The 24,318-nt window shown below is 46.2% G+C and overlaps 2 protein-coding genes across 2 annotated transcripts in view; both read left to right on the top strand.

Annotated features, from left to right (window-relative positions):
• The window catches only part of LOC128401455 (cytochrome P450 2W1-like), a 35,076-nt gene extending 16,318 nt beyond the window's left edge, over window positions 1-18,758 (top strand). The window contains exons 4-12 of the mRNA XM_053364533.1: window positions 2,434-2,641; window positions 7,432-7,594; window positions 10,197-10,346; window positions 10,452-10,609; window positions 12,253-12,429; window positions 14,685-14,826; window positions 15,561-15,745; window positions 16,620-16,761; window positions 18,299-18,758. Of these exons, the coding sequence (XP_053220508.1) occupies window positions 2,434-2,641; window positions 7,432-7,594; window positions 10,197-10,346; window positions 10,452-10,609; window positions 12,253-12,429; window positions 14,685-14,826; window positions 15,561-15,745; window positions 16,620-16,761; window positions 18,299-18,480 (1,507 nt within the window). The 3' untranslated portion in view covers window positions 18,481-18,758. The remainder of the gene's footprint in view (window positions 1-2,433; window positions 2,642-7,431; window positions 7,595-10,196; window positions 10,347-10,451; window positions 10,610-12,252; window positions 12,430-14,684; window positions 14,827-15,560; window positions 15,746-16,619; window positions 16,762-18,298) is intronic.
• MPRIP (myosin phosphatase Rho interacting protein) overlaps window positions 1-24,318 on the top strand; it is a 218,247-nt gene that overhangs the window by 23,503 nt on the left and 170,426 nt on the right. The window lies entirely within an intron of this gene.

Here is a 24,318-nt window from a genome sequence, read left to right as displayed (position 1 = left end):
CTGTAAGTGGGGAGGACCTCTGGCTCTGTGGTTGTGAACTTGCTTCATATCAGGGGGTGGTGAACTTGTCCCCCCCCCCCCCGATGTTTCTGGGTATCAGCCCCAGACAGCGTGGAACGTGGTTTGGAGTGATTAGAGTGAGGTTTCGCAACAGCAGGAGAGCCATAAGTCCACTAGTCTGGTGTTTTTACACAAGGCCCAAGATTCATTCTTTAGGTTTTAACCATCTGAAAAGGGTTTCCAGACCCTTCAAATGTCCCTATTTTCCAGAGACAGTCCTGGATTTACAGAAGCCAACCCGGTTTCTGACTTGATCCCAGAATAGTCCCGCTTTTCCTTAAGATGTCCCTATTTTCATGGGAGAAATGTTGGAGGGTATGGTAGGACGTCCCTATTTTCATTGGGGGTGGGGGTGGTATGGAGTTACATGACCACCAGAGATAAGTATCTGTACAACCTTTAGAAGACATCTGAAGGCAGCTCTGTTTAGGGAAGTTTTAAATTTTTTTATTATGTTTTTATATGTGTTGGAAGCCACCTAGAGTGACTGGGGCAACCCAGTCAGATCTGTGGGGCATAAGTAATAAAATTATTATTATTAATAATAATATTATGGAATAGGACATCCCTAATGATTGGAGAAATGTTGGAAGGTATGGGTTTTCAGTAGCAGGACTAAGAAAGACCTGAGATGTAGACCATGAAGAACAACTGCCAGTCCAGACACACAGTTCTGGCTTATAGGTGGACCTTTAGTCAGTATTTAGTTGCTTCAGATATAGATAGAGAGACAGAGAGATATATTCATATGCATGTCATGGTGAATTTATTACTAATTTATTACACACAAAAAAGAACAATACAACTTTGCCCTTCCTCTGAGGTGCTCTGGACAGCAGACATGGAGTTTTAGACTTGATTTATTGATTTAACCGTCCTTCACAGGCATTTTGGGACGCGGGTGGCGCTGTGGGTTAAACCACAGAGCCTAGGACTTGCCGATCAGAAGGTCGGCGGTTCGAATCCCCGCAACGGGGTGAGCTCCCGTTGCTCGGTCCCTCCTCCTGCCAACCTAGCAGTTCAAAAGCACATCAAAGTACAAGTAGATAAATAGGTACCACTCCAACGGGAAGGTAAACGGCGTTTCCATGCGCTGCTCTGGTTCTCCAGAGGTGGTTTAGTCATGCTGGCCACATGATCCAGAAACTGTACGCCGGCTCCCTCGGCCAATAAAGCGAGATGAGCACTGCAACCCCAGAGTCGGTCACGAACTGGACCTAATGGTCAGGGGTTCCTTTACCTTTACCTTTACACAGGTATTTCAAACCTACTATATATCTGCCAGCCAACTCATTTCCTATAATTTGATGTGTGGAATGCCCACACTAAATTGAGATGTACAGTTATGATCATCATAATAATAATTTTATTATTATTTTCCCCAACCCATCTGGTTAATCAAGATACATGCCCAGACTGCCTCACATCTGGTCAAAGGCCAGCATTCTTGGACCACAAAAGACTTGCCACAGTACTTTAAGCCAGGGTTTCCAAAACTTAGGTCTCCAGCTGTTTTGGGGTTACAACTCCCATCATCCCTAGCTAGCAAGACCTGTGGTCAGGGATGATGGGAATTGTAGTCCAAAAACAACTGGAGATTCAAGTTTGGGAGACCCTGCTATATGTGCTGGTTGCTTTGAGACTGAATTACTGCAATGCGCTTTTTGTGGGGCTTCCCTTGCGCTTGATCTGGATGCTGCAGTGAGTGTAGAATGCTGCAGCACGATTGCTAACAGGCCTCATCACCATATAAAACCTTTGCTGTAGAGGTCTACACTGGTTGCTGGTTGCTACCAGGGCAGGTTCAAGGAGCTACTCTTGGTATATAAAGCCCTTAACAACTTGGGACCAGTTTACCTGTGAGATTTCCTTTCCCTTCATGTGCCCACTCATCTACTAAGTCTGGTAGAATTGACATTTGTAAGAACTCATTTAGTGTGGTATCACCCACGCTTTGGAACGCCCTCCCTGTTGATAGCAAGCAGGCATCTTTACTGTATTCTTTTTGTCAGCTCCTAAAAGAACCCCAAAACATTATTGTTTAGGCACATCTACCCAGATGCTAAGAAAGTTGATGTGCCAAGGATAAAAAGGTGGAAGAATGCATTGGAACAGTTCATATCTTGGAAGCTCTAAATGGCAACTGGTGAAATCCTCATGGATGACATAGGCCGCTTTCAGTATTGCCTCATAATGTTTGCCTTTCAGCGGATGGGAAGACTTTGCCCAGGGCAGCCAAGTAAAGTGGAGTGCAGATCTTAGATGTTATGTAATATGCCCCCACCCCCATGCAAAACAAAACGCTGATCAGATAAGCAGTATTTGAGAGTTTCTCCATCAATTCTTGCTCTCACTCTCTTCCTTCCAAGTCAGCCTCAACATGGCTCTGTGGACCTTAGTCCTCCTTGACCCAGTCTCAGTTTTCTTGCTGCTTGCGCTGATCTTCCTAATGACATTCTGGTTTCTGAGCAGCAGCCATGGGAAACCACCTCTGCCCCTGCCTCCAGGTCCTCGTCCGCTCCCAGTCATTGGCAATTTGAATTTGATAGATATCAGAAGACAAGATTTATCATATATGAAGGTGAGATGTGGTGATGGCTTGTGGTGGGAGGGAGGGAAGGAGGTGTTGGTTCTGTTTTTAAACCTTCCCATTTCAGCGCAGCCAACATAAAGTTTAGCTTTCCGTAAATCCCTGAGTATCGTTTCACAGCGTGATTTTCAGAGCAGATCACTTGCGATTATGATGGTGAAAATGTTAAACTCCTTAAATAATATTCGAGGTCCAAGGCTGTAGTCCTACATACCAGGGGCAGAAAACCAGGGTTCAGAATTAGAGGGCCGCTCCAGGTCTCCCCCACCTCAGAGACCACCTACCAATTTTGGCAGTGGCATGAAGAGAACTCGGGGCATGACTGCCTGCAGCAGCACCTGATTTGTAGAGCAGAAGCGAATCAGTTACGTAAGTTTTCTGGGGTATTTTGCAGCTTCATCCATCCTGACCCAGTGCTGTGATCAGCATCTGATGAGTCGTCCAGTGAGATTGTCCCCACTCCCCTCGCCGACACCTTGGCCCTCGTTACAGCTGAGAGTGCAGTTTTTGAAGAGGTGACGGGTCACAAGGATCTAAAGTGGCCAGGGAAGATGAAATACTTGTTTCCCTGCCGCCACCAACAAGGCCTTTTTTCCAGCTGTGGGGCAGGAGAGATAAAATCCCCTCTTTTGCACTGGTTTATTTGACTGAAAATATTCATACACCGCTCTTCATAAAAAATAAAAAAGACACCAGGGCAATTCACAATTGGGACAATAAAACCATACAATAGAAACCATATTTAAAAACTTAAAATTAGAAATCAGCTGACTATGGCAGAAAGATATCGTCTTCATTGCCCACATTTGTTTTCAGCAGGTGTTTAAAAGGTTGAAACAGAAGGTGCCTTCTGAATCTCTATTGGCAGAGAGTTGCACAGGGCTGGGCTGATGACAGTGGCTCGGTTTCATGTTGTTGTCAAGTGAGCCTCACAAACTCGGGGAATGAAAAGAGGTGCTCTTGTAGATGATCTCTGTGATCAAGCTGGGATATAAGGGTCCAGGCAGACCCAGAGGTACCTTAAACCCAAGTTGCCCAGAGCTTTAATTCAGGGACTTGAACCTGGCTCGGTAGCAGGTGACAGATGGAGTCACATGGCCACTAATAATGAACCATATGATGTAGATATTACTGCAAATTTATTATGCTGTTTTTGTGATGCAGAAATGACGTGAGGAGATTTGGTATACTTATTTGTGTCATTTATTATTCCTATGAGCTTTGTTCATGAAACCCATTAAAAAATTACTCAAAACAACTATTCTATACCCATTGGAGCTTCCGAACAAGCTCCAAGGGCACCCACACATAGGGCGCATTGCAGTAATCCAGCCTCAAGGTTTCCAGCAGCAGTCGGACTATCTCTGATCACTTGTTGTTCATGGGGGGCGGGGGAGCAGAAATCACTCACCCATTGAAGGTTGCACACACACAATAAATCACATTATGCACACAGAAATTCACATTGTTTATCAATTACTTATTATCCAGAAGATAAATAAGGTGCATTTTGAGCTCCTAAAATTTCCTGGAAACAAACTCGCAATCAGCACAGCTGTGGTTTTTTTTTTTTTAAGAGTTGAAGGAACTCTCCTGACCCTTTTAACCTGGCAAACTATTTTCTCTTATTGTTTTGAAATTTCATGAGGTTCTGAATATCAGAGAATGAGCACTTTAGCCCATAAGGTATTGTTTGTAAAAAAGAAAGAAAGAAAAGAAGATCTGTTGTAGACATAAACAGCCCTCTTATTTCACCTAAATGATTCAGTGGAACTACTTAAAAAGTATTAGAGTCTACAGCACAAACTGAAATTAGGGTTTTTTTATTTAAAAAAAGGAGGATCCGTTTCAGTTTGGGCCGCACCACTGTTTGCGGTGGGAACATCTTAAAGCAGATTGGAAGCAGATTCTTTCTCCCAAAAAAACTTTTGGGCACTTTAGTTTACCCCTCTCAGAGTTCCAATTCCCAGCAACAAACTACAGCGCCCAGATTTCTTTGAAGGAAAGGATGGGCTTTGTATGTGGTTTTAAAGGTCCAGCATGTACAAAGCCAGAGGCAGATTTAGGACTGCATGACCAGTTCTGCTGGACCGGGCACTGAGCCTAGTGGGCGCCGTAGGGTGTTGCAACCATGATGTAGTGAATTTAGCAGAATGGAGGGCAAGAGGCAGAGGGGTTCCAAATTTTGGCCTTGCACAGGGTGCTGCTGAAATTTGAAAGATCAAACTTCCCAGAGTGGTTTAACAATCAATCCCTCTTCCCAGGGAACACTGGAAACTGTAGTCCTTTGAGGGGAATAGGGGGTCTCTTAGCAACTCTCAGCACCCTTAACAAACTACAGCTCCCATAATTCTTTGGGGGAGGGGGAGCCATGACTGTTTAAAGTGGTATCAAAGTGCTTTAAATGTACGGTGCAAATGTAGCTGCTTTTGATCCTACTTTTCCAATTGAGCCCTGCCTGTGACCATTGCTCCTTCACACCTATGTTCCCCTCACAGAACTACAATTCCCAGAGTTCCCCCCTTCTCTGAATTTCCACCACCACCACCACTCTTGTAGCATTGCTGTGCTTTGGCTAGACTGAAAAAGAGATGAAAGATGGAAAGCAAACCATCAACATGCCCTGCCTCGTTGTAAAGTTCAACACAAAGGCAAAGAACAGTTGTATCGTGGTGTAAACAAAATCTGCTCCTTTTGCCTTATGGGGTATCCAAGAGCCTGTATAGGAGGCTCAGTAGGAGAAAATAACAGAGGCCAACCAGAGAATATTGAGAAGCCAAGCAGCTAGTGAGCCTGATCTTTATTAAACTGTTGCAACAGGGTCCTCACTCACCACACGCAGGAGGGAGGAGGAACCCAGAACAATGGTGTGCAAGCCCTTATATAGACTTTTGAAATTGCCCACCCTGTAGCTCAATAACACCCCCAAAATATCATACATACAGCACAGAAGGAGGCGGTCTACAACAGAAATCCTCTCTGCCAGGATACCTGACAATGACCAGTGATTGCTTACTTGGGCAGCCTGGCCATTTTTTTGTGATAGTAAATACTTTAATTCCTGAATCCAGGTCACAGGCTCACCCTATTCATACACAAAGATGCCCTAAAGACAGGTAAGCAAAAGACAATAGAGAGGCTTTTCCGTTTCCTTGCAGAGAAACATTTGAGGTCAATTTGGGAGAGTCAGAATGGTTTCAGGATTGTTCTCCTGTACTATTTCAGACACGTAGTTTACATACTTATGTATATGTTTGCCTTGTAAATTTATGAACATTTAATTTATATATTTGAGACCTTAAGTTATTACAAAAGTGGCATTAAAGTATGGTGTTTTATATTTGCTTGGGCTTCTTTCAAACCCCCCCCCCCCGAAGTGGCACCAAAGAATGATTATGAAAGGAGATAAACTTTATTTCATCTTCACAGGAAGCTTCCAGCTTCTCCAAGTAATTCATCTTGCCGTATTGATTTTCTCATGCTCCGACAAGGCAGTGGATCCTCTTCCCCCTCACTGGAATGGCGGAGGGGTGGGGGGGCAAGAATGGACTATTGCAACCCCACCACTGCCATTCCCCAAGAGCCACACAACTGCAGAACTGTTGCACAACAGAATGCTTTTCACCACTTGGAAAAGTTGTAGAGCTTAGCTCTTGCATCCTCCTCTGGCAGCCTGCAGCACTGCATGTGGAATTTTTCAGCTTTCAAATTCCAAAATTGAGGGGTGCTGAAAAGTTGTAACATGACTTGGGAATTCAAAAGATATTTTGGTTAAATTAAAATAATTTAGTTAGTAAGTAGTAAGTAGGTAAAATGTGTGTAAAATTGCATAGAAATAATGAAAAACGTTTGCCAAGTACTTGCAGCTCCCTCCCAAGGGAGTCTGTCCCACTGTCGAACAGCTCTTACTATAAGAAAGTTCTTCCTGATGGCTTAAAATAAACAACTTATATAAAAGAAAGTAATATGCAACGATCTATTAGAGTGTAATAGCATGTTATAGAATTAACTCTAGGGGTTGCTCGTGCGTAAGCCGGTGCAAACACCTGGCTGGGTTGCCTGAGTGAACCTTTTCTGTCCGAACAAAAAAATTTTTTTTCCTTCCAGTAGCACCTTAAAGACCAACTAAGTTAGTTCTTGGTATGAGCTTTCGTGTGCATGCACACTTCTTCAGATACACTAGAAGTGTGAAGAAGTGTGCATGCACACGAAAGCTCATACCAAGAACTAACTTAGTTGGTCTTTAAGGTGCTACTGGAAGGAAAAAAAATTTTTGTTTTGACTATGGCAGACCAACACGGCTACCTTTCTGTAACTTTTCTGTCCGGACAGCCACTCACCCGTGGCTGTCTCAATCGTTGGCAGAATCCGTCAGTGGGCGTTTCTTGAACTTCTTCCAGCAAAGAAGCTCTTTGACGCCTAGTCTCCTCCTACTCTCTCTGCGTGAAAGCCTTCTGCGCAAGGAGGGCGTAGGCAGCGGAGGACCCGTGCTCTCCCCGCTGGTCCCCGGCAAGGAGTCATGGGACCGCCTCGCCGCTTCCCCCATCTGCCCCCCTTCTCCACTGGTGCTACGCTGATTCTCTTCCCCAGAAGACGGGCTGCTTCTCCCGATCCCTGGACGCTCTCTGGAATCCCTCTGGCTTTTGCTCTCTCCCTCCGGCACTGATGGCAGTTCCCTGACAATCGACAAACAGAAATTCACTCTCAACAATTGCAATAAATCATGACTTAAATTCTAATCAAGAAAAACGTACCAACAGCAAGCTCATTTTCTCTTCCAGCTTTCAGAAAAATATGGCCCAGTCTTCACGGTCTATTTAGGTTTCCAGAAGTTTTTGGTGCTGACTGGCTATGAGGCTGTGAAAGAGGCGCTTACGAGCAAAGGCAATGAATTCATCAACAGGCCTCCACTCCCAATATTCCGGCAGATGCAGAATGGACACGGTAAGAGCAACATGGGAGAATACTTTCTGATGCATATTGTTCCTAAACGGGGCTGCAAGGGCAGCTGAAGGAAGGCAGGGAGAAGCACTAGAATTTGGGTGCTGTTAAAGGTCAGAACTTGTGTCTGTTCCTTTTAACTAGTTGTATCACAGAGTTTGAATTATGCTTTTGAATTACGGTGCTGGAGGAGACTCTTGAGAGTCCCATGGACTGCAAGAAGATCAAACCTCTCCATTCTGAAGGAAATCAGCCCTGAGTGCTCACTGGAAGGACAGATCCTGAAGCTGAGGCTCCAATACTTTGGCCACCTCATGAGAAGAGAAGACTCCCTGGAAAAGACCCTGATTTTGGGAAAGATGGAGGACACAAGGAGAAGGGGACGACAGAGGACAAGACGGTTGGACAGTGTTCTCGAAGCTACTAACATGAGTTTGGCCAAACTGCAGGAGGCAGTGGAAGACAGGAGTGCCTGGCATGCTCTGGTCCAGGGGGTCACGAAGAGGCGGACATGACTAAACCACTAAACAACAACATCACAGAGTTGGCCCCCACAGAGCTGCAATTCCCAGCACCCATAAAGAGCTACATTTCCCAGGATTCTTTATGGGTGATGGAAATGTGCTTTGAATGTATGGCGTATATGCAACTCATGTCCCATATCTGAAGGACTACCGAAGCCTGCCTAATTTTTCAGATCCTTTGCCAAAGCCCTGCTCCATGTGTCTGTGTGTTCCAGTGTGAGGTAGCTGGCTACTTGGGAGAAGGTCTTCTCTGCAGCCATGCCTCACATGTGGAATTTTCTCTCCAGACATGTTCTACTTCGCTAGCATTTGCGGGGGTGGGGTGAAGGAAGAAGAAGCCAAGTGGAGAGAGGGGCGGAGAGTGGGGAGCAAGGGGGTCTTCTCCCTTTCCGATTAACTCACTTGCTTTCCCAGATGTGCACATGAGTGGGTGTGAGAGAGCAAGGGAGATGCCTTGCATGTGTTTATGTGTGAAAGAGCTGTGGGTCTATGTGCATGTGTGTATATTTATACACACACACACACACACACACACTTGCCTGCTTGTTCCCAGGAGCATCTGATGGGACCCTCTAGAAAGCCGCTTGCCGGACTAGATGGTGTAGTAGTTAAGAGCAGTGGACTCGTAATCTGGTGAACCGGGTTTGCTTCCCCGCTCCTCCACATGCAGCTGCTGGGTGACCTTGGGCCAGTCACACTTCTCTGAAGTCTCTCAGCCCCACTCACCCCACAGAGTGTTTGTTGTGGGGGAGGAAGGGAAAGGAGAATGTTAGCCGCTTTGAGACTCCTTCGGGTAGTGATAAAGCGGGATATCAAATCCAAACTCTTCTTCTTCGATCTCATCCAGCAAGACCCTGCTTAGGTCTTCATGTTCTGATCACTTAAGCCCCCACAGAACTAATTTATATATTACTTGGATTGGATAACTCCCCCGAAAATTCTGCTTTGTGTCTTTCGTTTATTAATACCCTCAAACAATACATTTTCCCCTTAAAATCAACAACTCCCCTCTAACCTATCAAAAAGGATGTTTCTGGTTCAACCTTGCATACGGAGATCTCATTTTCCTGCTTACCCAGCAGCATACCTTCCTGGCTTGCTTGTGGATGTACTGGCTCGGGCTGATGGGAGATGTAGTCCAAAACCTCTAAAAGAGCACCATATTGGCAAAGGCTGCAGCAGAGCAGAAGGAGCTGGGTAGAAAGAGACAATGCATCAGTCTTACTGCTTCTCTGGCCCTTCCTGGTACCTTGGTAGGACTTGACGAAGAGCATGCCTCAGTTATTGCTTCCTGCTCCTGAGTATTTTTTTCACCGACAAAAGGCTTTGTGCTGCTGGGCAGTGGAGGCTGGTCCATTTGGGAAGATGGGGCACTGCCCTACCAACCTCAGCCAGCCTCCGCTTACATCCAGCCCAGGAGGTGTCACTGCCTGTCATCTTTCTCCTCCTCCTCTTCAGTCTCGGTGTTGCCCTTACAGAACTCAGCAGGGAGGAAGATGGGGGCAAAATTTGAATTAGTTGACTCTGCCAGTCATCAGCTCTGGTGATGTTAGCCTCCCTGCCTTCAGGGTCAGACTTTGGGCTCTCACATTTCAGCGGCGCCCTGTGTGACACTAAAATTCAGTGACCCCTGCCTCTTGCACGCTGTTCTACAGCATTGTTGTGGTGCCCAGTGCAGCTGCACTAGTCACTCTACCCTAAAACCACCTCTGCTGTCCTCCACCCTACTAGTCGCATTGGGCACCATCCAGCACTGCTGCTAGGTGTGTGTCGGGGCTGCTGCTGCTCTGCAGTTCAGCTTAGGCTTGGTACTGCGCCTGCTGCTGAAGGATGAGTGTGGAAGGTCAACTAGGCCGTGGCAACTAGGCAGTGGCACCTGCAGCCTGGCTGAGAAGGGTCTTTTCCGGAGTGGGAGCTTCCAGGGGTCCTGCAGGATATGCCATATGTGCAACTTCCCCCTCCCCATATGTGCTAGAGCCAGAGGTAAGAACGTTTCCAGACAGGTGGGTTGGGATCCCAGTCCACACAGCTTCTTGTGGAAGAAAACGTCATCCTTGTGTTTTCTGGGTTGTGTTCCTCAGGTGTAATTTTTGCTGATGGGGAACTTTGGAAAGCCACACGTCGATTCACCTTGGCGAGCTTGCGGGATCTCGGGATGGGGAAAAAACGGATAGAAGGAAAGATTCAAGAAGAGCTGCAAATCCTGGTTGAGCTGATCAAGTCTTTTAAAGGTGATGCATTTTTTTCACTTTTATTGCTCCTTTTCTATGCCTGCCATCTGGCAAGTGCCACTGTGTTCATTCTCCATTCTTTTCTTCTTCTTTTATGTTTTAAAGGTGAACCCTTTCCGCTGAAGACATTAACTTTAGCTGCAACAAACGTCGCCTATGGCATAGTGTTTGGAGACAGGTTTGACTATGCCGACGAGACTTTTCTCACTCTGTTAAAACACATTGATGAAATGGTGGTCCGCCTGGGAGAACCACAGCTGCAGGTAGGCAATCCTCCCTGCATCTTCCATTGCAAAAATAATCCAGACTTGGTTGGTGGTTTTAGAAACTCCACATGCTGGCCAGTGGAAAAGGGTGCCGTGCCTTAGAAACTGGTTTGATGCAGTCTAGAATCCCGGAGATTTGTCAGGTACAGTGGTACCTCAGGTTAAGTACTTAATTCGTTCCGGAGGTCCATTCTTAACCTGAAACTGTTCTTAACCTGAAGCACCACTTTAGTTAATGGGGCCTCCTGCTGCCGCTGCGCCGCCGGAGCACGATTTCTGTTCTCATCCTGAAGCAAAGTTCTTAATCTGAGGTAATATTTCTGGGTTAGCAGAGTCTGTAGCGTATGTAACCTGAAGCGTATGTAACCTGAGGTACCACTGTATACACTAATCATTTTGTAGCAGTAAAACCACAACCAAGTGTGCTTTGTAAACACACCACAGGCAAAGCAACGATGTGATGGGCACTTAGATACCAACAACTTTTATTATTATATATGTTGACATCCTGCCTTTCCCCCAGACTGGGACTCAAGGTGGCTTACAACCAAATTAAAAGATCACCGATAAAATACAAAAAGCTAATGACATTTAAAAGACAACCATTAAAAAGTAATGAAATTCAAATAGCATTAAAGCAAGCATGAATAAACTGCTTCTGGCGCATGGAACAATGTGATGAGTGCCAGTGTGCGTGCAAATGCTGTTTACCTTCCTGCCGCAGGAATACCTATTTATCTACTTGCGCTGGCGTACTTTCAAACTGCTAGGTTGGCAGGAGCTGGGACAAAGCAACAGGAGCTCACACTGTCACAGGGATTCAAACTGCCAACCTTATGATCGGCAAGCCCAAAACACTTGGTGGCTTAGACCACAGTGCCCCCTGCAGAGCAGCTGTACGAAGCTGGCTTTACTCTCCAAGTGGAAAACTGGAACTGTCCTTGAGTCAGGCTGGAAAGAAATGTTTTTATTTGAAGCCAAAATGAGTTTGGGCTCCCGTCATCTCTCTCTCCCCGCTCTCCTTACTGAGCGGGGGCCTGGCCTGTAGCTTCCCGCCAACCCATCTACAAACATCAGTTTGTCCTGGACGTCTTCGCAGCCCTCCCACGCAGATCCTGTTGCACAGTGCGTAGCTGGTGTTTAAATTAAAACCACATGTAAACGGAGCGAAGCCTTTTTTAGGCTGGGATTAAGCCACTGTTGCTCCACACATCAATAACCTTTCAAGCCCCAAATCTGAAAGTCTTTGTGTGGGTTCTCCTCTCCATTCCCCCCCCCCACTTGCCCTGCCCTATCCCTCCCTTCAAGGGGCATTAACACACTTCGGGTCACTGGAAAGGGATAGAGGACAGAAGGCAAATCTGTGGTGCTAAGCTCACGCTATCTCTCCAAAATGTCAGATTCCAATGAGGCATTCCCATAGCCTTTCAAACTATTCCCCTAATTCAGTCTCTATCGCATAGCATGCCACTTTCAGGAACGCCACCAAGATGACTCAAAGGCCCCTTGCGGAAACCCCGCGGGAAGAAACAGGAGTTGTCCAAGAGCACACTATCTGGCACAGAATTACTGTCACATCTTTCTTGCATGCAATCTTTACTTGACTTTTCATTTACTTCTCTTTTTGGGTTCTTCTCTAGGTATATAATGTCTACCCGTTCCTTGGGTTCCTTTTAAAACCCCACAAGATTATCTTGGACACAATGGAAAAGATCCGTGTCATTCTGAGGGAATACCTTGCAGCAGGCAAGAAGCGTATCAATGAGAACCTCTTACAAAACTACTACGACTATATGCTAACCAAGCAACAGTCAGAGGTATATCTATATCTATCTATCATCTATCTATCTATCTATCTATCTATCTATCTATCTATATCTATCTATCTATCTATCTATCATCTATCTAGATATAAGGCCAACTTTTCCAGTGCTTATTTGGCGCTTGTTGGGGTGTTTGTGTGTATCTGCATGTCTGTTCCCCAGTAAGTTATGTGCTGAGGATAAATCATGTCCCTAAACAGTGCATGAGCTGAGTTTGAAAGTGGTACAAAATTCAGGGAAAGGGACAGAAGTGGGCAATCCCAACCATGATGCTAAAGTCTCAGAACAGCCTGCCAAGGTTAGCTGGTGGGCCAATGAGAGAATGGCTAGAGTGACAAATGAGAAATTGTTTATTTGCTTGTTGAGAGGATTCAGTATTTATTTTCCCAGGGCAGTTGTTGGTCAAGGAAATATATTAGCAGCAAATTCATCAGCTAAGATGACCACCCTAGTGGTCCCGGTCCCTAAGGAAGTTAGATTAGGTTCAACCAGAGCCAGGGCCTTTTCAGCACTGGCTCCGGCCTGGTGGAACGCTCTGCCTCATGAGACCAGGGCCCTGCAGGATCTGATTTCTTTCCACAGGGCCTGTAAGACAGAGTTGTTCCGCCTGGCCTTTGGCTTGGAGCCAATTTGATTCCCTCCCCCCCCTTCTTTTTTCTTTTTCCTTTCTCCTCCTGTGATGAGGCTTCATTTTACTATTAAATATTTTGATATTTTAATGTTGTATTTTAATCTTGTTTTTAAGTTGTATTCATTCAACTTGTTTTTATTATTGCTTGTTAGCCGCCCTGAGCCCGGCCTTGGCTGGGGAGGGCGGGGTATAAATAAAAATTATTATTATTATTATAAGATAACCTTTTGGCTTATTTTCCATTCCTTGCCTTGAGAAGCAGATTTTGCCATTCTGTGGTTCATCGGTTCTGCTGTTTTACTGTGTTGTGATATTGTTGCACATCACCCCAATCTCTGAACACTGCAAGTTTCCAGGGGTTCCAGGCACACTTACCCAGGGTTCGTGTTTCCTTCTGGCAGTGAGGCATCTTTTTCCATCTCATTCTCATCATAGCAAGCCTAATTCTCTCTAAACTCTGGCTGTATATGTTGAGGGAGAGAGGGGCCCCTTCTTTTGCCATCTCAGACAGAGTCCCTGGATCCTTTGTTCTTCCTAATGGCTCATTACCCAGGGTATCACCTCATGAGGAAGTTAACCTGGCTTAATTAGCTCTTAACACTTGGCTTAATTAAAGGATTAGAAGTGTCTAGCACACAGCTTAATGCACACTGGCTTAATCTATACGGGTCTGGCACCTAGTCTTAACACCAAGCCCTGATGAAATTCTAACTCCTGCTAGACCCAGAAATTTAGGGTGTCTAACACCCACAAACTCATAACAGTATTTTCCTGTTAGCCACTTTGAGCTTTGTGTCCTGGCTCTCACCCTGGATGAAAAACTCAAGCTTGGAGCATGCTTTGTTCCATAATATTTAATGCTTTTCAGCATGATACGTAGGCAAAGTAAGATTCAAATTTAAGGCAAGTGCTGTGCATGGCTAATAATAATAATTTAATTTATACCCCGCCTATCTGGGCGGTTTACAGCATTTCTAAAAACATAAAACACCAAGCATTAAAAACCTCCCGTTACCGGGCTGCCTTCAGATGTCTCTAAAAGTTGTGCAATTCTTTATCTCCTTGACATCTGAAAGGAGGGCATTCCACAGGGAGGGCACTACTACCGAGAAGGCTAAGCAAGCTTGATCCAACAAACAAACATATTTCTCCTGTTATATGGGAATGGGGCAGGCACAACTTCAGCGCAGCTGGCACCAAAGCCGGCATGTGACTCAGGGGCAGCGCAGCCAGGGAGATGGAGGAAGGAGCACAGCAGAGCACTGAGAGACTGCACTGCTGAGACCCTCCCCAGGAACTGATTCCTTGTCTGCAACATAATGAAGGAGCAGGCCCGCACCTTTGTTATATATCTTTAGGTGCCAGGCAAAAAACATTTCTCTTCAACCAGGAATTTGACCGATTAACATTCTGTGGCTTTTTAAATGTGTCGGTGTGTATTTGTGTGTGTTATTTGTTTGTTTTTGTTTTATTATGTTCTCATTTTGTATTTTTCTGCTGGAAACTGCCCAGGGATCTTTGGATGAAAGTCAGTATACAAATTTGTTGCTGTTGTTGTTTTGTTTTGTTTAAATATAAATAAACCACAGCATTTGCACCTTGCTCTTCTTACTCTAAGGAAAGGAGCAAAGACAGGAACTTGTTCCATGATTCCAACATTGTGGCAGCCGTCTTTGACCTGGTCCTGGCAGGAACAGAGACTACAGGCACCACGCTGCAGTGGGCTATCCTGCTGATGATGAAATACCCCCATATTCAACGTAAGCCATACTTTTGTGTCTCAAAGTTGGACAGCGTTGCATTCTGATTTTTACTATGAACCAGCCAAACTCTCGTCGCTGTGACAAAGATGCACTGGGAGGGAGGGATAAAAGGAGAGGTCCTATTGTGGATCACGGTTTGAGTAGATCGCAGGAAGCAAAGAGTAGGAATAAATGGGAAGATGTGGAAAGTGGAGTCCCCCAAGGATCAGTATTGGGACCTGTGGTTTTTAACTTGTTCATGAACTATCTAGAGCCGGGGTCAGCAACCTAAGGTCGTTTAACCGGCCCATGGACCCCTGCTGCCTGCTCCTGCGCATGCCTCCTCCGCGCCAGAAGGAGCGCCGAAAATAGTGTTCGCTCATGTGTGCGCTCTCTCTCTCTCTCTCTCTCTCTCTCTCTCTCTCTCTCTCTCTCTCGCACACACACACACACACACAATCTCTGGCCCACCGGGGCGTCTGTGGGACCATGAACCGGCCCAAGCCACAAAAACTTTGCTGACCCCTGATCTAGAGTTAGGGGGGATCTGTGAGGTGGCCAAGTTTGCTGACGATTGTTGAGGGTCATTAAACCAAAAAGAAATTGCAAAGAGCTCCAAGGGGGCCTCTTCAAACTATGTGAATGAGTGGTAACGCAGCCAATGCAATTATAAAAGCCTGCGTTAAGTTGTTGCGTTCATACCTTGGTTCCACCTCTTTTTTATAATAACTGTCAGAGAACTCCCGTTTCAGGGCAGGCACGAGAGGAAATCGAAAGGGTCATTGGGCTGGAACGTCTGCCCACCTGTGAAGACAGGAAGCAGCTGCCCTTCAACAACGCCATAGTCCACGAGGTGCAGAGGTTTGCCAGTATCCTGCAGCAGTTTCCCCGCTGCACCGCTGTGGACACTTGCTTCCGTGGCTACTTCATTCCCAAGGTAGGGAGCTTGCCCTGCTGGCACGGCCAAGTGGGCAAGGTAGGCTGGGAGTGCACCGTGTCTGAAAGAGGACGTCTGGCGTCAAAGCTGACCTCCGAGGCTGCGTTCAGGCAGCATGTTCCTCTTTCCTGATCTTCCCTGACCTGTCAATTTCCATGTTTCATGTGATCATTCACACAATGTAAAGTGGGGTCTAGCAGAAGCTTAGCACTAATTACCACGATAATGGTGTCCAGGGGGAAAATCCAGTTGCAAGCCGGTTAGCTCAGAAAATCGTGAGGTGTGCTTGGAATCTCACGTAATTGGAATTTCCCGACATTCAAGCTTTAGTGCAGCTTGGTAGTATATCAGTCAAAAAGGCCCAGTTCCGTAACGCAGCAGGAACTGCAGAGTAAAAGGGTTGTTCGAACTCGGTACAGAAGCGCTAGCATTATAACCCGGAAAACGAATGCAATAAACTGCATGTCTGAATGCAGGCTGAAAAAGGAAGTTGTCTAAGGCCTTCCCTGCGTTCCTGCTGTGACTTTTCCTTCCTTGAGAACTTGAGAGGCAGTGTGGAGTAGTGGTTAGAGTGTCAGGATAAGAGCTGGGAGACCAGAGTTCAAATCCTCACTTGGCCTTGAAGATCAATAAGAGGCTTTGAGGCAGTCATTATTTCTCAGCTGAAGCTCCCTCGCAGGGTTGTTGTGAGGATAAAACAGAGACAACCAGGTACGCCACCTTGAGCTGTTTGGCAGAATGGTGGGATTATAAATGGAATAAATGATGATGATGATGATGATGATGATGATGATAATAAAGCTGTGGGCAATGGAATGCCTTCCCTCCGATTCCCCCCCCCCATTTAACAATGTAAATTCTGCTTGCCTCCCAGGGCACACCCGTGATCCCCTCTCTCACCTCGGTGCTGTATGACAAGACCCAGTGGGAAACCCCCACCCAGTTTAACCCCAACCACTTTCTGGATGCCGAGGGGAACTTTGTGAAGAAGGACGCCTTCCTGCCCTTCACTATAGGTAACACAAATTCTTCCTGCAGGCAAAGAAGGTGCTTGATGACGACCACCCTATCTTCCAAGGGTATAGCTATGCTCTGCCTCCACTGTCAGAGGCCTTGTGTCTCTGACTACCCATTGCTGGGAATCGCAGGTAGGCAGAGTGCTGTTGCGCTCCTATCCAGATCTCAAGCTTCCCGCTGGGGCATCTGGTTGGCTGCTGCAAGAACAGGTTGCTGGACCAGATGGGCCATGGGTTGGTGTTCTTACACAACAGGCAGATTCCCCTCCACTGAGTCAGTTCTTGGAAGTTCTAGGCGTGAGACGTGGAGACCACCTGGGAGTGACGTGTATGTGACCTGACTTGATTATGCGCATGAGATGAGGCCATAGGGAGAGATCAGCTTCTTGCGGCTCCAGACACAGCCCTTGAGGACCAACAGGACCACAGCTAGCTAGGAGAGCAAGTGGCTGATTTGGTCTGGGTGGCTGAACCTCAGAAAGCTCCAAAGATGGCAGTAGAGTTGACCTGCACTCATATCCTCCCCTGGGCTTGCCTATCCACCCAGAGCTCTGTCCCCTCTTGTCAAGGTCTTTAAAGGGGCAGTCTGCACACCTGCAGCTTTGGGCCGCATCGCCACTCTGCTAAGGGTACCTGTGTGTGTTGCCAGGCAGGGATGGAGAACGAGAACCTTCCTCTGAAGGTTCCCTGCCAGGGGTGACTGGCTTGGAGCTTGAGGCTGCTAGGTCCTGCCTCAGTGTCAGAGTCTGTGCCACTTCCCACATCACAGCCCCTCTTGGCTCCCCAGGACTTAGGGCACCTTCTTATTATCAGTGCTCCTGTTACTGCGAATAGCCCAGGGTCCCAGCAACACTCCCTTAGAGTGTTAAGACAGGGCATGCACTCACCAAATACTTGATAATGTTGTGCACAACCCTAGTCTCCTAGGGTTCAGTTTCCTGGAAACTAAAGTCCATGGAGACGGTGGTGTCTTTAGGACGTATGGTTTTATTTACACGTATATGTAACCTGAGCAATGGGTGAAGGGTCTTGCAGCATTAACACACCAGCCGGTCTTGCCTCCCCCTTAGGGGTCCAGGGGATTCCCCCAACTCAGGTTTGGATTCAGCACAGAGCAAGATGTGCCTCTGTTTCTTTGGCTTCCAGCATCAGCCCAAGTCACACACACACACACAACTTTCCCATACACAGCACCTCCCCTGCCTTGGTCTTGTCGTTCTCCATCCTTGGATGAGAGTGCCATCCAGCCAGGCGAGGTGGGAAAAGCTCCACTCATTTGTCTCTATGACAACCTCTTGTGAATGGACATGTGAATGGTGGCACTTAACTGGCCGACTAAGACCACTACAGTAACAAAGCAACCAGGTTGACTGATTGACCAGGTTCCTTCACAAGTTTGGAACTGACCCATGGGTATCATCCGGACTACCACTGCCCCGCCCCGCAAAAGAACTTACAAAAATAATATTGCAAACTGTTGGACTCTTGCTTCTATTTGCTGTTTTCATTGAAAGTCCAAACCACTGGTTTGTTGCAGGCCGTAGGAATTGTCCCGGAGAAAGCCTGGCTTTGATGGAGATCTTCTTGTTCTTTGTTGGGTTGCTCCAAAGGTTTACGTTTTGTCCTCCTCCTGGAAAGACCGTTTCAGATTTGGACCTCACCCCCGAAGTCACCTTCACACTGAGGCCCCAAGCTTACTCTACCTGTGCTGTGCACTAAAAGGAGAACATCTTGTCCCAGTGGAAGTGTTCTTTTGTCTCATTTGCCCAGGTGAATGTTCAGATTACAATATGCACATCTGCTAGATTACAATATGCACATCTGCTAGTTAGTGCATGAAGATGCTAAGGACTACAGAGTTACCATATATTGCTAGATAGAGAGGGAGGAAGTGAAGCCTTTCTACTTCCTTTCTCTGTGTATGTGTGTGTACCATGTAACGAGACAGACAGGTGTGAGCTTGCTCCCAAGCTTACAGCACATGCTTAGAATTATATTCTGTAGGCTGCTGCCCCCATCTCTGCCGACAAAGAAGAGGGGAGGTAGGTGAGCACGGGAAGGCAAAAGAGGCTCCGAAAAAACACGTGGCTGAGCCTACCGGAGCCTACCCCTCCATGCAAAGCCGCATGACAAAGGAGATCGCAGAAAGGAAGAAACTACCCCCTTCTTTTCTCCTTTCTTTTTTTTTTAAAAAATCCTTTTTTTAACCCCTTCCTACCCCTCTCCCCTTTCCCCCCTTTTTTAAAAAGAAATTCTTTTTTATTCCCCCCCCCATATACCTACTTTTATCATTTTTCTTTTTAAAAGAGGGGCCACTGCTGCTGCAGCCACCCTTTATTTGAATCTTTATTTTTATTGCTATCTTTTCTACACACTATTTAAAGACACACTTCTCCACACACACACACCCTCAATTTAAACCTCATTTTATTTTCACCTCAAACTCCCCTCTTAAGAATTAAAATGGCAGTACCCAGAAAACAGCCCTGAACCATCACAGGCCATTTCCTGGGACTGCCACTTCGCCCCAGACTTTCCACTCTCTTTTACCTATCCTCTTTTACCTATACTTTACTCATTATTTTTTTAAAATAAAAAGCTCTATCTATCTATCTACCTATCTAAAGACAACACCCCTTTTTTTTACCTTTAATTCTCATTTTTATCTTTTACCCGTACATTTTTAATTACTTTTTTACAAACAAAAAATAATAACAATAATTAGGGGGAAATATTATTATTTATTTTTTTTATTTTTTTTTTAAAAACCACACATTTCCCCCCCCTCTCTTTTTAAAGCCCTTTCTTTTCTATTTGTTGGCTTGTTCTTGAGGGGGGAATCTTTCGCCCCCAGCTACGACCACCACTCTCTTTTAAAACAAAAATTTCCTCTATATCACTGCTATTGTTATTGATACTCTCCCCCTCAACTCCCCCCCTTTTATTTTTCTCTCCCTTTTTGCTCTCCCCTCTCTCTCTTCACCCCTCCTCATTTTTTCCCTTTATCCCACCTTTCATTTTCCATCCCCAATTTTGTTTTCTATCCCTTTTATTTTTTAAAATCAACCCCCCTTTTTAGCCTGTCCATCAGTTTGTTTTTGAGAGGGGAGCCCTTTCCCCCCACCCCCTCTTTTAAAATAAGACTTTCCCCCATACCATTGCAGCAGCTCACCCTCTCCCCCTCTCTTCTCCTTCCCTCTCCCACCCTTCCCCCTCCTCCTCTCCTTTTCTCTCCCTCCTCCCTCTCTCCATCCCCCCCCCTTCCCCTAAAGGAAACACATACACACATTCATATCACCCTATCATAATTTGCCCCCCCTCATACTATAGCTAAAACTACTGCTGCAAACTAATACCGCGGATATTACTGTACTATCTCCCCTCTCTCTTTCAACTCTCTTTTTGTCTCTCTCTCTCTCTTCTCTTTTACTCCAATCTCCCCTCTCTCCCCCCCCGCCTCCCCCCTTCTTCTTTCTTTCTTCTTCTTCTTCTTCCCCTTTCTCCCTCCACCCTTTACATATAGCCTATTTGTCTGTCTCTGTTTCTAAGTGCACTCCCAACCCCAATTTCCACCTTAACTGGACCCCAGTACCCCTTTTGGGTATATACAACCCCCTCCTAAACACATATTTCCCCTGGCCCCACCCCTCTAATCTCTTGCATCTCTACCTGCTAACCCCCCTCCCTCTATATGAACTGTCTGTCCGTTAGTCTACCCATCTCTGCTTACCTGCCCTCCCCCCCAGCCTCGGCGGCATCGCTGAGGCAACTACAGAAAACCCAAGAGAAGTTCTTAAAACACAGGCTAGAAGTGACACAAATGACCACCTAATCCAAACGCTCTGTAAAAGCCACCAGCCAAAGCCTGATCAGCTCAGCAACCCAACAATACTCAGGAATCACCACTGCCACAACTCCTAACCACCACACGCCCTACCCCAAGTGGACGCCAAGCCAACCTCAAACCAAAACTATCAGGGAGACTGAGATGACACCAACCAGGGAGATGCCAAACAATGCTAAGATGGTAACTCCCCTTCAAGATGATGACCACCCAATAACGAAATGAGATCTGAGGGAAATGGAAGCAAGATTAGAAGCACGATTAGAAGAAACACTGAAGTCCACAATGGCTCCCATGCAGGTACTAATCAACAACCTAACCTCCAAAGTGGAAGCTCTAGAGAACAAAAACCAAATGCAAGAAAGAATAATAGAGCAATACCGGGAGGAGAACGCATGTGTGAACAAGAAACTGGACGAACTGGTAAACCAAATGGAAGCAGAACACAGAGAGATGAAAATTAAGCAAGCCTACCTTGAAGACCGCAATAGACGTTGTAACATCCGCTTCCACAACTTTCCTGAAAAAACAGAGGAGAAAAGCCCAGCAGACCTAATTATACGCTGGCTGAAAAACACAATCCCAAGCCTGAAACTTGAGGCAGATGACTTGGAGAGGGCTCACAGAGCCCTAAAACCTATGCCAAAACCCAGCGCCCCCCCCCAAGAGACATCATTGTATGCTTCACACGCTACAAAAAGAAGGAAGAGATATGGCACCACCTCAGAAACTCAAGCAACCTTCGATATGGAGAAACCCCCATTCTGGCCCTACAGGACCTATCTCAGGATACCCTAAACCGGAGGAAAAGCCTGCGCCCATGCACCCAGCGTCTCCAACAAACAGGGATCAAATACCGATGGGGCTTCCCCTTCCGCCTCATTGTAACAACCAATACAACACAACACATGGCTACCAACATACCTGAGGCCCTGCAACTACTAAAGAACCTTGAACTCGACCTCCCACCGGAATGGCAACCGACAAATCCACCAAGTGACAGCCCCAACCACGAGGAAACAACAGCAAACAACTGGACGACGGTACAGAAGAAAAAGAAACAACAGAAGCAGCACAACAACGCAAACCAATACAGGCAAGCATCATGCTCAGAACCGTCCCGCCGGCCATACGACACAAGAAACCAGACCAAGATTAACCAAACCAATTCATCGCAGATGGACAACCCTACAACAACAACAACCCCAGCTGAATGAAGCAACCAGGGAAAAACCACAAACTGAAGGACTGGTGATTTCCCCCCCCTCCCCCCTCTCCCCCCCCCCAAAACATAGATTTAGTTAACACCATCAACATCCCCCCCAGCCCCGCACCCCCACAGAAATCCCCACCCCAACACCAGTCCAGACGACCTCAACCACATTCCCCATCACCCACACCTTCAACATCCTCATACTCCATACTAAGGAAAAACAACTCCAACCTTAATAACACAACCCACAATCAGGCTAAAATCTGATACCCAACCAGCACTATGGTGGCACCAGAGCATACCAGCACCCACATCCCCACCCCAACACACCAACAATGTTGCTCATAACATTGGCAACATTGCTTACGAACCTTATACCTGACAGCGACGTTACAAAGTCACTTCACACTGTCTCGCTGATCACCCCCTATCGCAGACAACAGGGGGGATGGCCTGTCCTTGAACATGGCCTTCCACACCAGCTGAGACCTAGGACCAACCGGCTAAATGCCAGATGGCCCAAAATACCCCAAACAAACACCTATATGACTACATATAGGAAACTCCCTACAACTTACCCCCTACTCTTTAACCCAAATCTCACTCTAATCCCACTAGCCCCCCACCCACCACACCCTAGGTCAGCGCAACCCCACTGGTTCTTTAAACAACACGAAGAGAGAGACACAAGACAACCCGAACGGGTTGGCAGGGAATCGCCCCACATAATAGATAAGCAAGATGGCTAACCTAAAAGCAATCACATTAAATGTGAGGGGGCTGGGAAACCCCATCAAAAGAAAACGCATCACCTCATACATAAACACCATGAAATCACACATCACCTTCCTACAAGAAATACACAACCCACCCAAAGGCAGCAAACTCCTGAGCGACCCCTGCTTCAGTCAACAGTGGGTCGCACAAGGCTCAGGGAAAGCTCGTGGTGTAGCCATAATACTCAGTAGAGACCTGAACTTCACTGCCACAACAGTCCTCAAGGACAAAAAAGGCAGATTCATTTTCGCTAAAGGGACAGTAGATGGCAAAATCAAACTGACAATCGGCTCCATATATGCCCCAAACACGAAACAACTAGAATTCTTCCAGAAGACACTAAACAAATCCCTCTCCTTCTCTGAAGGGGAAGCAATCCTAGGAGGGGACCTCAATCTAAATATGAAAGGTTTATCCCTGAAAGATATCCACCCCACAACCCCATGGGCAACCTTCCTCTGAAGGAAACCCCCAACAACTAGGAACTCTTACAAGTTACTAAAAATGCTAAAAAACAGGGGTCTCTACGACATTTGGGGTGAGCAAAACCCAGGAGACATCAGCCATACATTCCAATCGGGACGCCATGATACAGTGTCCAGACTGGACAGCATTCTACTCACACAGGGTCTGATCCCCTCAGTAGAATCAACAAACATAGGTAACATTAAAATCACAGATCACGCCCCAGTAGAAGTCATCGTTAAAATAGGAGAAGGAACACAAACCACCCCATCATGGTCCTTCAGTCCCATCCTAACTACAAACAAACAAATTAGAGAGAGTCTCACAAAAACCCTCCAAAACTACTTCAAGGAAAACGATGTAAACAATATAACAACCCCCCTCCTATGGGACGCAATGAAAGCGGTCACCAGAGGAGCTTGCATAAAAGAGAAAACATTCCTTAAAAAACAAACCTCCTCAAAAATTAGCAAAATAGAACAAGACATCACAGCCCTCTCATCACGCTACAAACAAACAGGATCTAAAAATCTCCTCAAACTTATAGAACAAAAAAGGAGAGAACTAGACTCCCTAGAAATTAACAAAACAATGATCAACATTCTATACTCTAAACAACGTTTCTACGAATATGGAGGGAAAAACTCCAGATTACTAGCAAATAGATGTAGGAAAAAAGCACTCAAAACAAGAATACACTGCATAACCAAAGAAGACGGCAACATAACATTCTCCCCCGAAGAAATAACCTCAGAATTTGCAGAATTCTACTCCAACCTATACACCTCCCATAACCCACCAGAGAAGGAAATCAGAACATTTCTAGCAGGACTGACCATGCCTACCCTAACTGATGAGGAACAGGAATTCATGGACAGCCCTATCACCCCAGAGGAAATAGATGTGGTCCTCAAAAACCTGAAACCACACAAAGCCCCAGGCCCAGATGGCTTCACAGCAGAATTCTATAGGAAATTCAAAGAACCCTTGATGCCCTACATGACCCGCCTATTCAACGACATCATAAAAGGGGGCCCCATCCCCAAAACCTGGACCCACTCCAAAATAGTCTCCATCCCAAAACCACTAAAAGATAGCCTTAAAGTAGAATCATACCGCCCAATCTCATTAATAAACCAAGACTACAAGATATTCACATCAATCTTGGCCAACCGCCTAAAAATCTTCCTACACAAGTTAATAGCACCAGACCAGACTGGCTTTGTCCCTGGCCGCAATATAACAGACCCCATCAGGA

The sequence above is a fragment of the Podarcis raffonei genome, chromosome 14 (assembly GCF_027172205.1).
Source record: "Podarcis raffonei isolate rPodRaf1 chromosome 14, rPodRaf1.pri, whole genome shotgun sequence".
Classification (NCBI taxonomy): Eukaryota; Metazoa; Chordata; class Lepidosauria; order Squamata; family Lacertidae; genus Podarcis; species Podarcis raffonei.
The sequence above is the reverse complement of the archived record's forward strand: the minus strand, read 5'-3'. Positions and strand labels throughout refer to the sequence as shown.